Source organism: Centrocercus urophasianus, unplaced genomic scaffold, assembly GCF_019232065.1.
Source record: "Centrocercus urophasianus isolate 14NV4802_14NV808 unplaced genomic scaffold, USGS_Curo_1.0 seq_24, whole genome shotgun sequence".
Classification (NCBI taxonomy): Eukaryota; Metazoa; Chordata; class Aves; order Galliformes; family Phasianidae; genus Centrocercus; species Centrocercus urophasianus.
In genome coordinates, this window is record NW_024884800.1 from 10,459,992 (window position 1) to 10,471,782 (window position 11,791).

Here is an 11,791-nt window from a genome sequence, read left to right on the forward strand (position 1 = left end):
ATGTGCCTTTGCTTTTGATAAGCTCCCTCCTCCCACCCCCCCTATGCCCCATATTGCCCCTTCCCTCCCAAATAATTGCCCTGTCCTCCCCCCTTCCCAGCTCTTCCAAAATAAATATTCTTTTTATTTGTTGGTTTAAAAGATTCTTTTAGGCTTGTAAGCAAGAGAGAGGGAGAGAGAAAAAGAAAAGAGAAGTCTCATAGCATGAGAATGAAACCCCACTATCTCATGAATCCATGAAGGAATAAAAATGAAGGGGTTAGGAACAGTGACAGAAGAAAGATTAAAAAAATATAATAATACTGAGAGGAGAAAGATGAAATTATGAAATTCAGTAGTGAAATGGAAGTGAGGATAGTGCATTAGTGAGCACAGCCAAAGATAACCTATCCCCCCACACCAGTTTTTAACTCAATTTCTTTATGTCTCCCTCCCCCCTTTTTTAATACTTTTTTCTTTTTTTTTTTTTTTTTATTTTTTTTTTTTTTTTCCATTCCTTTTTTTTTTTTAACCCGTTTTTTTTTTTTTTTTTTTTTTTTTTTTTCCCCACAATGGTGTAAGTCCTTCAGCAGGAAACCAAAATTAAGACAAACACATCCCTCCCTGAAATCAAATCCCCTCCCGTATACCTTTCTTTCCCTTTTCCCCCTCCCCCCAACACTCTGTGGTTCTATATGTGCTGAAAAGAGAAGAGTAAGCTTAGAGTAAATCTAATGAATCAAAGGAATAAATGATGATAGTAAAGAGTAAAACCCAAACCCAAAAGACCACAACACTCCTGTGTTGTCATTGTCTGAGTGTCTGTCCCTATCTCTCTTGGAGGCTGCAGGCATCAATTTACATAGTACAACCAGTAAACAAGGTTGAAGAATCCAAAGGTGATTGGAAAAATGATTCTTGACCACTTGTCAATGGTGCTGACATCTGTTAGGTCTGGGATTTTGAGCTTCAGCTTAGATGACCGCCGACGGAGACGGCAGTTGGCACGGTTGCGGGCTGCGGCATGGTGGGTCAGCGGGACATGGCGGTCCAGGGTTGGGTGGTGACCAAATCCATCCCGGGAGGCCAGCTGCTTGCGGAACTGAATTCCTGAGCCTTCAAAGGACATGACAGAGTTTCGAGAGTCGCCAACGCTGCTCATCATGTCCGTGGCCAGCAGCTCGTTGTTCATATCCAGAGTGCTGAGGAGGATGTTACCATAAGGGTCAACCTAGAACAGGGGAGACAGAGAGAAAGATAGCAAGGATGTCTTGTGCACTGTTTGCACAGCCACGCCACCAGGGATGATTTTGAACTGCTTTCTGTATATCGATACTGATCTTTGGGTTGTAAGTGGGCTCTGAACCTGAACTTCTGCATTTGCAAAAGTCATCCATTGATGTTGGTTGCTCACAGGCTGGAGCCTGTGCTTGCAGCAAACTTGCAAGTTGAGTAATGTATTTGTGCTAACAGAGTAGGACCAAAAGCCACAAGGGTACCTTGGGATACACCTGCCCCTGCAAGAGGGTGATCCTGATGAAGCTGGCTTGAGGATAACGACCAAATGATCAAGGAGAAAAATTCCCAGTGAACACTGGAAAGAGATCCTTCTCGGCATCTGTCTGCAAACTTCCATAGGTCTATGTTTATCAGACAAGGGAACTGGAGTTTCTTGTGGTGAAGAGATAGGCTGCTCCACAGCTCATCCAGGACTGAATGAACAGTGGAGAGTTTGAATTCTCCTACCACAATGAAAGAAGGAAACAAACCTGCTCTCTCACCCTCTTTTCTTCATAACGATGGCGCTCATTGTTGGCCTTGCTGATGCGTTCACTCTGTTTCTTCTGCTGTCGGGGGCCTCGTCCAAAGAATATGTAGTTGACAAAAGCATATTCCAGGAGTGCCAGGAACACAAAGACAAAGCAGCCCATGAGGTAAACATCAATAGCCTTGACATAAGGGATCTTAGGGAGAGTTTCCCGCAGATGAGTGTTGATGGTAGTCATTGTGAGTACCGTGGTGACCCCTGTAAGGAGAGGGTAGGTGTTCTGTTATCAAGGTGGGGTGGTTTCCTGAAATGCCAATCTCAGGTTTCCCATCCCTTCTCCCATCTGGGCTGAACATCAGGAGGGCTGGAAGCGGCAAAACTGGGAAGAAAATTGTCATTATTCTAAGGTCAACTGCCCATTGCAGAAAACAAACAAGCTATCAAAAGTGGGAGAAAATGCAAAAGCTCAATAGCATCAGGACAGTGTGGATCAATGTTCTGTGAATCTCAGTTCTCTGAGTCCTCCCTGATCATCCTTCTTTCACTCACTGTGATAGGAAATACACAGTTTTGCTTTCAGTCTCTCAAATTTTCTCCTCCACCTTTCTTACTTCATGAACTCATCACAATTCCCTGTGCACTATTGAATGCCTCAATATCCTTGACATGAATTTCTAATATGCTATGATTTTCTAATGCCATAAATATGAGAAGGAGATAAGAGACTCCCACTTCATGACTCTCTCTTCTTTTACCCGCCTCAAGGCTTCTATCTATTTCCTTGACTCCATCAATTCCTACCTTTCTCTCACCAGCTTTACCACCCACTACTTCAATTATCTGAGCTTCTTTCATGGCTCTCATGTTCTCCTTTTTTATGTCTACTCATATTTCCTGCATCTTAAATAAACCTTTATTTGACCATCTACACGGTCTACTTGGTGCATCATGATTACGCTCTCAGCTTCATTCCTTTCCTTCGTTCTTAGCCTCTGGCCTTCACAGGCCTCTCAGAATGGCCGCAGATTTGTCTCTTCAGCAGTGCTTCAGAAAGTTGCAACTGGGCTTCATACTTCTTTTGGAGGAGAAACTCGATTGCCTTGACCTGGTCTTGTTTTCCCTCTTCTCAATCTCAGCTGCCATGTTTTTGTTACTACCTTGCTGATTTCCTTTTCCTCAAATGTCCTTCCTCCTCTTCTCTGTTGGCAGCATTCCAGTCCAAGTTCTTTGTCTCTAGCTCTCTTATTCTACATGATTTTAATTTCATTTTTTAGCCCTACCTCTACTGTGATTGCTCCCACATCTGTCAGTGCATCCTGGAGTTGTGCTTGTCCTGTTTCCCTATCAACTTCATTGTTTTTAGTGTCATTTAGTAGTTTAGTTTAGAGATCTAATAGTCTTCAGTTCACAGAAGTGTAGACAGACGGAAGATACAACAATAATTTTTGAATACCCAGAAGTCTGGTAGAAGTTAAGGGGGAATAAAATGTTCTCCGTGTCCACCAAAGACAGACAAATTGCAGCAGAGATTTAGAACACAGGAAAAGGAAGGATTTCTGATTGTATGAGCAGGCAAATCCAGAGGAATAGTGGTTAGAGGAGGCTGCAGATTCTCCTTCTTTGAAGGTTCTTAGGATCAAGTTAGAGAGCTATCAGGAATCACTTGATGAGAGCTGTTCCAGTTTTGATCTACAATGTTTTTTCTTCTGTTTTCTCCAGATGTCAGCTGAAAATCAACAGCTGTGCATCTCAAGTCCACCCTTGTTTGTACTCTCCCTGTGAGAGTCTACTCTATCTGCTATGTCTAGCAATGTCTATTGTGGTCTCTTTTTACTCTCACTTATAATACTCTTGTCGTTGCAACTTACCTTTTCAATTTACTGTGTTCCTCTTTTCCCTTCCTTGCTCCAGACTCTCCAAACAAGCACAGACAAATCATTTCTTTTATATGTGTTTGTACAAACCACCACTGCTCTGTCTTCTCCTAAAGCTAATTTAAGCCCCCAGCCTTCTCTGTAAAACCCAACCTTTACCTGTGCTCCATTCCTTATCAGAGCCTTTTCCCCACCACAGCTGAAATCTTCCCTCCTTGTCTCTCCTATTTCCTCTGAACTTTCTATCATGTTGCATAGCCCCAATCTGATATGCCAGCCACCCCACTTTTCTCCTGTTCCTTCTTCAAAATCCTTATCTGCAATCCACCCCCACTTCCCTTCTGTTGCTTAAAAGATCTCTTTTTTTCCTCTTGTAGGAAAACATCCCTATTTAGGGGCGCATATGTTCAAGAAAATCTTTTACTTTACTGTCCCACATTTGACTTGGTTATGAAGGTCTTCAGTCACAAAAAAGTGTCTGTATTGGGCCTAAAATATCATGAAATTGTGTAATGCCACTTTCTTTATCTCTCCTTACAATTTTTGCCATTCACTCACCATTCTTACTGCTCTTTGTCCATCCACTCTCAGTATTTATCATCCAACTAACCTGCTCTCGGCACACCTGTTAATCAAGAGATGCCCAGACTTATCTGCTTAAGAAAACAAGTACAAACTGCAGTGAGGGAGCTGGTGCGTTCATAGCATGTCACAGTCTCATGCTTCTGAGAAGCTGTGACCATTTATACCTTTGTATATAACAAATTTCCCACAGAAATCTATAATATAACTTTTACTGATTCAAATAATACAGACTCAAGCTTGGGAAACATCAGTATTTCCAAAAAAACCTTCAGGCTGAAAACCTGCAGTTTATTCTCCAAGGAAATGTCATTCTTTTGGGATGACAAATTTGATCTGTCTTGTTTAGATGCTACCTCATTAAGAAAAAGATATTTTCTTAGAACTGTCCTGTTTGATTTCCCTCAGATATCATATTCTTCAGTGTATAATGAGAAGGTACCTACCCAGTGCCACTCGTGCAGCAGAAGCATCATAATTGATCCAGAAGGACACCCAGGACAGAATGGTGATGAGGATAGATGGCATGTAAGTCTGCAGGATGAAGTAACCAATGTTCCTCTTAATTCGGAAACTCAAAGATAAGCGCAGGTATGAGCCTGTCAATGAGATATTAAAGGGAGATCTTGTCTGAGAGGAAAGCAAAGTTGTGTTTTTAGTAGGAGCTTCTATTTGGAAAATGTTCTCAAGAGGCAGTGATAATGAGGAATCTCTCCTCTTTTTTTTCCTTAGATTTTACAGCCTCATCAGAGAAGAGGATTTCTTTAGAGTCTGCTCAATTGGCTAGGAATATTAGGAAAAAAGGGAGCTCTACGCAAGTTACAGTGTTGTATCAGACATCATGGGAGAACGTCTGTTCAGTCCTCTGTTGAAACTGCCTTTATGGTATGTGCCAGTAAGATTTGGGCTTGCATGGGAGACTTCAACCCTATACCTGGATGCAGTAAGATCATTTTCCATTGTTTCATGTGCTAGTTTTTCCTCCAAACAGCAATGAAGATATGAATAGTATTTTTCCCATGCTTTCTAAAACTGGGTTATGATCAGACTGGGCAAATTCATACACAAATAGAGTACCATTGGTTAATCTGTAGATCTTTTTTCTTGTTCAAGTTCCTCCTAATCTTTTAGGAAATCTAATGAGGATAGTGACAAGAAGTACTTTTACAAATCTTCTACTGGAGCATGGTATTTTGACAGGACAAGGCAGCAACCCTCTCGTTACTGTGAAACAAAGTCCAAGCCATTCCTCCTTTTCACCTCCTTCCCTAAGCAACACAACAGACTGAAATATGAGTGTAGTTGTGGGTTGGCAGCTAAGCTAAGAAGAGAACAACAGTCTGTAATGATCAGGGAGGAAGACTGGGAAAAGGAGGTTGTATTTTCTCAGCACTGTGTATCATGTATGCAGTTTGAATGTTTTCATTCACCAATCGTTTTTTTTAAGGTCATATCTTTATCCATATCCATGTCCATCCAGATTGCAAAGTTCTTTTGGAAGGAACATGGCTTCTTGTTGATGTCTAGATTACTGATGCAATGGGACCCTGCTCCTGGCATGTCCAGTGAGGTACCACTGCAGCAATCCCCATCTGCCACTGCCATGGACAGACTGTTCTTGCTGTTACTTCACGGCATTTCAGAAATCATCCAAGTTAACATGTGTGGCACTTCACTTAGGCAGTGAACTCCATACCATTTCAAAATGAAGTCAGCAACCAAAATCCAAACCCTGAATTGTCCAAGGTGTTCTCTTCAGATCCTGTTATTGCACTGTGCAGATGGGCCATAGACCACTTATTGTTCAAGAGAAATATTCTGCTTCTTACAGTTGCACCTACATTGACCTTGAGAGCCAGTTTTAAACCACATAAACACAAGATAAAGGCTGAGAACCTTCTAAGGAGGTTCTGTTTTGGATTTAGCTGGTGTTTCAACTAAGAAATGAAAACAACTGTAATAAAAATGATTCCACAAGTCTTTGAAGAGTCAAATTTGGTGGGTAGAGAAGACAGCTCTTTTTCAAATGAATAGGGCCTGAAGCCTAGAACCTAATTTAATACCTCAGAATCTAAATCAGATGAGAAACCACATTGACCTGGATCAACAGAAGATTTATGAATTCCATCACATCTCTTGGGCAGAGACTCACCGGTGGTGAAGACCACTTCCCTGCTGACCAGTCTCTGCTCGATAATGGTGAACTGGGGCAGTTCTAGCACCTCCATCCCTGTGACAGCAGAATCATTTCCTTGCCAGAAGAAGACAATGTCATCAACTGTGTAACCATCTGCAGAGGTGGAAAAGCACAGGGAGAGAACTGAGCTGACAAGCTGCATCAAATGACTCCCCCATTTTCTCTAAGGTGATTTGGAAGAAGATATGAAAGAAAGCCCACACCACCAGACAGCAAGCACAGCCCCTCCTGGCTGACGTCATTTGCTTCAACTGAGCTGGGCAGTACGCTCCCCAGGAGAGGAAAAAATTGGTCAGAACTCCCCCTTCTGGCTAGGATTCAGGAAAAAAAGGTGGGATGTGGTCCATCATGTCTTGACTCGTGCTGCATAATCTCCATGGCTAACATGACAGAGAGTTGTGCATCGGAAGCTGCTATCACAAAACATTGCATTTTGCTTTTTAAAAGCTGCCTCCTTTTACCAGAAGGGGGAGATCACAATACATTCTGATGAGACCAGGTAAACAGAGCCTCCAAGTATTAAAGATTCACAGAGAGAAAAAGATTTTTTTGAGAAGAAATGTGAGCATCAGTACATCTCTCTCTTTTAAATACCCTCAGTCACAATTTGGAAGCACACAGAGCCTCTGAGACCGGGGACTGCTTTTGCCAAGCTCTAGCTGGAAAGAGCACTGAGGGAAGAAGAAAGTAGGCGAAATCCAGCTGGTGACAAATGCTCATTCCTTATTTTTCACGGTAATGGATTTGTTCAGAGGTCAACTGAGCTGAGGGCATAGCCTTAAGCTTTTCAACCCCAAACAGTACAAGGCAGGCAGGGCTGCACAGGCTGTAGGTACTGAGAAGCTATATCCCAGCTATATCCCAGGTGCTTCAGCCTCATTTGGAGCAAGGCCTGGGCAACGAGAACATGCAGCTCCTCTCACATCAGTGTGATGATCACAACCCTGCCCATTGCACTTGTGTGCAAGGATTGATCTCCGCTTATAATCCAGTGCTGCTTGTGCCAAGGTCAGTTTTGAAGCACCACAACTGTTTCCAGATATTTCTTATTCTAAGAGAAGTGTGGAGCTGCATGGGAACACCTCTGTGCTCAGAAAAGAACTGTGATATGTACACGCTTTGGTACAGCACCGCAAAGCTTTGTTCAGAGCATGATCTTCACCTGTGCCCCCAAGAAAGCCTGTATTTAAAACCTGCACTGCACTACGACAGTCAGCCTCAGCCACAAGCCCTGGCAGCAGAGGTGGTTAGCTAGCAACACCCAGCAAGGTCAACATCTGCTACACAGAGCTGCCACTGAGGCCAGCACCAGTTCATTAGTGACAAGATGAGAATGAAGTGCTGTTGGATGCACCATAGAGGAGAAGGAATTATTCAAATTGGCCTCAGGGCCAAGGATTCCCTCTGCTCACAGCTGAGCTTTTGAGGACAGTGTGATGCTACAGCTCCTGGGTGGCCAAAGTCCTGAGCAACCTGTTCTGATCTCATGGCCAAGCCTACTTTGAGCTGGGGGCTGCACTATGACACCCTGAGGTCCCTTGCAAACCGCATTATTTGATGACTGTAGCCTTCAAGCCCACGTCCTGTGCTTTTGGTCATTACTGTTCTTATTCACTGATGCTAAAGAAGTGGAAGACTGTTATCAAGTGCTATACCAGATCTGCTTTGCTGTAAATCAACCAAGCCAGGCCTCCACCTCCTTCCTGGTGGCAGCCAGTCTGCTCCATGGATGACTGTGGTAAAGCACCCAGACCTATGAGCTCAGGGAATCAGAAGGACCCTGAGGTCACCTCACCCTCTGCAGACACCCATGGTGGCACAGGTTGTTGTGGTGCCTCATTATCCCAGCTTTGTGCACATGTCCCAGAGCAAGGCACTGACACCAACCATGGAAAGCATTGCTCCCACTGGCTGGTTCCTGTGGCTCAGAGTCTCACAGCGAACAGTGTGTGTGAGCTTATGTTTGAATCCATCAGGCTCAGACCTTCAGACACCAGTGGCCACTGTGTGTATTTCAACGAGGTTACGGAGCCCTTCCCACCCTGTGCAGAGGTGTGCCCAGTCTGTAAACAACTCACCACCTCCTTGCAGTAAACAAAGCAGGCTGAGCTATTTCAGTTTCTAACTGCAAAACATCTGCTCCAGCCCTTGAATGCTTTTTAGCATCTTTTTCTCAACCTCTTCTGATTTCTCAACTTCCTTTCTAAATTATGGAAACCAAAATTAGAAAGAGCCCCTTTCCCAGTCTCACCAGCAACACATGCACAGGCCAATTGATTCCCTGCTCTGAGTCACTGCTCTCCTGGTTTATATAACCAAGGCTTGCTCCAGCCAATTGTGCCACAGCCTTGCTACAAAGCAGCGATCTTGGGGCTGTGATCCCTCCATCGTTTCCCCTGCTCTGGGCTCATGCAGGTCCCATCCCTCAATCTGGCAGCCTGGCTACTGCACCCAGTCACAGACCTCCACATTTAGCTGTATTCAGATGTACTCAGGATGCATGTATTCAAATTGGGATGTATTCAAATGTGCAGCAAGCAGGCCACGCAGACTGCTATCTTCATCATCCACAAATTTAACAGCAGTTACTTCAAATTCACTTCCTGATCAGCAATGAAAATGTCAAGTTACAAGTATCTAAGTTTAGGAGCTCTCGCAGTTAACTAGCTCCATCCCATTCATCCTATGATCTGCTGATACTGGGGGCCAATCTTTTTTTCTAATGTTATTATTCAATATGAAATCAAACATGTTTTTCAAGAATCCATTTTTTTTTAAAGTGGTTCTAAAGGGAAAGGTTACTCAGTCTAAAAATAAATGTTCCACTTTGATCTGCAGCTTTAGAAAAGAAAACCAAGTTTCCGCTTTAATTTTAAAAAGCAAAACTACTTTCAGAAAGTCATTTCAATCTGAAATATCATGAAGTATTGATACAGCATCTTAAGATGCCAGATGAATGGCCTGGTTGCTGCCAGCTTCATCATTTTTTTGTTGAGTCCTGGCACACAGTCAGGAGGGGTGTCATGGAATGAGGGCTGGTTTGGGGGCAGGGGCTTGGATCAACAGACAGTGTTAGCATGGGCTTATCCCCTGCAGGTAAGTTCAACACACTGCTATGGGAAGGAGACCCCAGCTTCACACTGCTGCTTTCTTCTCAGAAAGAGAGGTGAGGCACGGCACAGGCTGCCAGGGAGGTGGTGGAGTCACCATCTCTGCAGGAGCTCAAGAACTGTGGAGATGTGGCACTGAGGGATGCAGTATTGGTGGAAGATGGATGATTAGACTAGAGATCTTAGAGATTTTTTCCAACCTTTATGATTCCACGGTTCTACAAACCCAGCACTCCTGCACCACAAAAAGGTTATTTTCGTGGGGTTTTCTGTTTGTGTTCATTCTGGTTTTTTTGTTTTTTGTTTTTTTTTTAAGCCAGGCATGAGAGGAGCGTTGTTTCAAAGTTGTGTGGATGTGGAAACAAAACAAAACGGAACCCTGCAGATTTCCAGTGTGAGTGAGTGTGAGAGACAAAGGCTCTTAGCAAGGAAACCACGACTCTCTTCATCTCGGCGTTGGTCTTAGAAATACTGTAAGGAAACGTAACTTCAACTAACAAATTGGCTTGACATGTCCCATTAAGAACATAAATCGCAACGTGGGGAACTGTGGGTAATTCTCTGCCTTCTGTTTTCCTGGTTGTACTGTAAACTATTCTCAAAATACGAAGGAGTGCCAAAAATGACATGCCATTAGTGCATCCAGGAGGACCTCATTTACATCCCATTACCCGCCACGCCAAGAGCTGCTATTGCTGCACATTCCGAGCGGGACCAGGGCTGCCTGGCAGAGGAGAGGCTGGGGAGGCAGCGCCGTGCCTGCCGACTGCTGATGCCATGGGACCTCTTTTATGAAAAAAGCAATTCTCTGATAATCACCACTGAAGCTGCATCATCATTACTGTGAGATCTGCTGCTCTGGACCTCTCCTGTGGGGATACTGCAGTGCATTTTTATGAGGGAGTGCCGGACCTCCCTTGGCCAGAATGATCAGGAAGGCTTTTCATGGGAGTCCAAGGAAAATCCAGGTGGGGAGGAGATGTGGGCTCTGCTCCCTCCTCCTGCAAAAAACAGGCTTAGCCAACACTGAGGGCACCTTCCCAGGGCTATCTGAGGGCTGAGATAGCCTTCTCCATCCTCCCAAAAGTGAGAGTAATTTTATGTGCCTAGCCTGCTGCCGGGGCTCCATTTTCCTGAGCATTTTACCCTGGGGATGGAGTTTGGATGAGGGAGCCCAGTCCTGCCCAAAGGGGCATCCTTGGGAATGGGTGGCCTTAAAAGCCCTGGGAGGCAGCCCAGGGGTGGGAGGGGTGGCTTGTTTGGGTCAGCATTGCATGGCATACGCACAGCTCTCAATCTCCAACGTGCAGTTCTGCTGGTCCAGGGGGTACCTCCGTAGGTCCATCATGCAGGCAGCCGTGGTGGTGATCCTGAAAGAAGATGAGAGAAAGAAAAAATTACAATAATGATTCTTTTTTAAAAAGGAGAAATGAAAGGCAGATGTGAAAGTCGGGCAGCATTTGGGGCCGCTGTTTCCCTGGAAACCAGAGAGAGCCACGGTGGGAGGGCAGAGGGAGGTGTGCGGGGGGCTGGATGCAGCTCACCCTCAACTGCATGGCTTACACCCTCCATGACTAACGTCAGCAAGGCAGCATCTCTATTAGCAGGGTGGGGAGGGATTGGTGTTCCTCCCCTGTCTCTCCAGGAGAAAGACAAAGAAACTGGGAGTAGGCAGAGCTATGAGAGGAGAGAGATGTCAGATTGTGAAAGAGAGGCTGAGGGCAAGTGTCCATAGAACAGAAAAGCATTGATCATATTGTCCTGCAGTGGCCTCTTCCTTCCCAAAATTGCCCCAAGAGCCGCACTGCAGCCCCCACCCATCGGTGCCCCTCCATCACACTCACTGCCCTCCTTCTCCTGCACTGTGTGCTGGTGACTCCACTAACAGATTCACTCCTGTGCAAGTGATTCCATGGTCAAGATTCACCTGACACGTGTGTACATGTGTGCATCCCCTAGGAAAATAAATTTAGGGAGAGAAAATGGGCAGGGGTTGTTTTTGGGGTGTCAGTGCCACGCATTACCTATGGAAGGTTTTCATGCGTGTGGGTGCATCTGTGTTACACGGTGCACACAAAGGAGCATTGCTTTCAGGGTTGGGGCATTTTGCAGTGGGGCAGGTCGGGTGCAGGCACAAAGCAGGGAGAGAGCAATTCAGCTGCTAACTGCCAGCCCAGAATTTAGCAGGCTGCCCCCATTTCTCAAATTTATTGCTCCCCTCACCCGTTAATGCAGTTGTCTTCCTGTGCAGTGTATGTGTGCAGAGTACTGAAAAGGGGGG

At 44.8% G+C, this 11,791-nt stretch overlaps 1 protein-coding gene across 2 annotated transcripts in view; it reads right to left on the reverse strand.

The window, feature by feature from the left end:
* Positions 1 to 832: 832 nt before the first annotated feature.
* Positions 833 to 11,791, reverse strand: part of LOC122163736 (gamma-aminobutyric acid receptor subunit beta-4) — a 64,709-nt gene continuing 53,750 nt past the window's right edge. Inside the window, exons 5-9 of one of the 2 annotated variants that reach the window (XM_042825198.1) lie at positions 10,798 to 10,880; positions 6,356 to 6,493; positions 4,650 to 4,802; positions 1,761 to 2,005; positions 833 to 1,210 (exon numbers count right to left, since the gene is read on the reverse strand). In XM_042825198.1, the coding sequence (XP_042681132.1) occupies positions 833 to 1,210; positions 1,761 to 2,005; positions 4,650 to 4,802; positions 6,356 to 6,493; positions 10,798 to 10,880 (997 nt within the window). Of the gene's footprint in view, positions 1,211 to 1,748; positions 2,006 to 4,649; positions 4,803 to 6,355; positions 6,494 to 10,797; positions 10,881 to 11,791 lie in introns of both variants that reach the window. The other variant, XM_042825199.1, reaches the window with a different exon arrangement.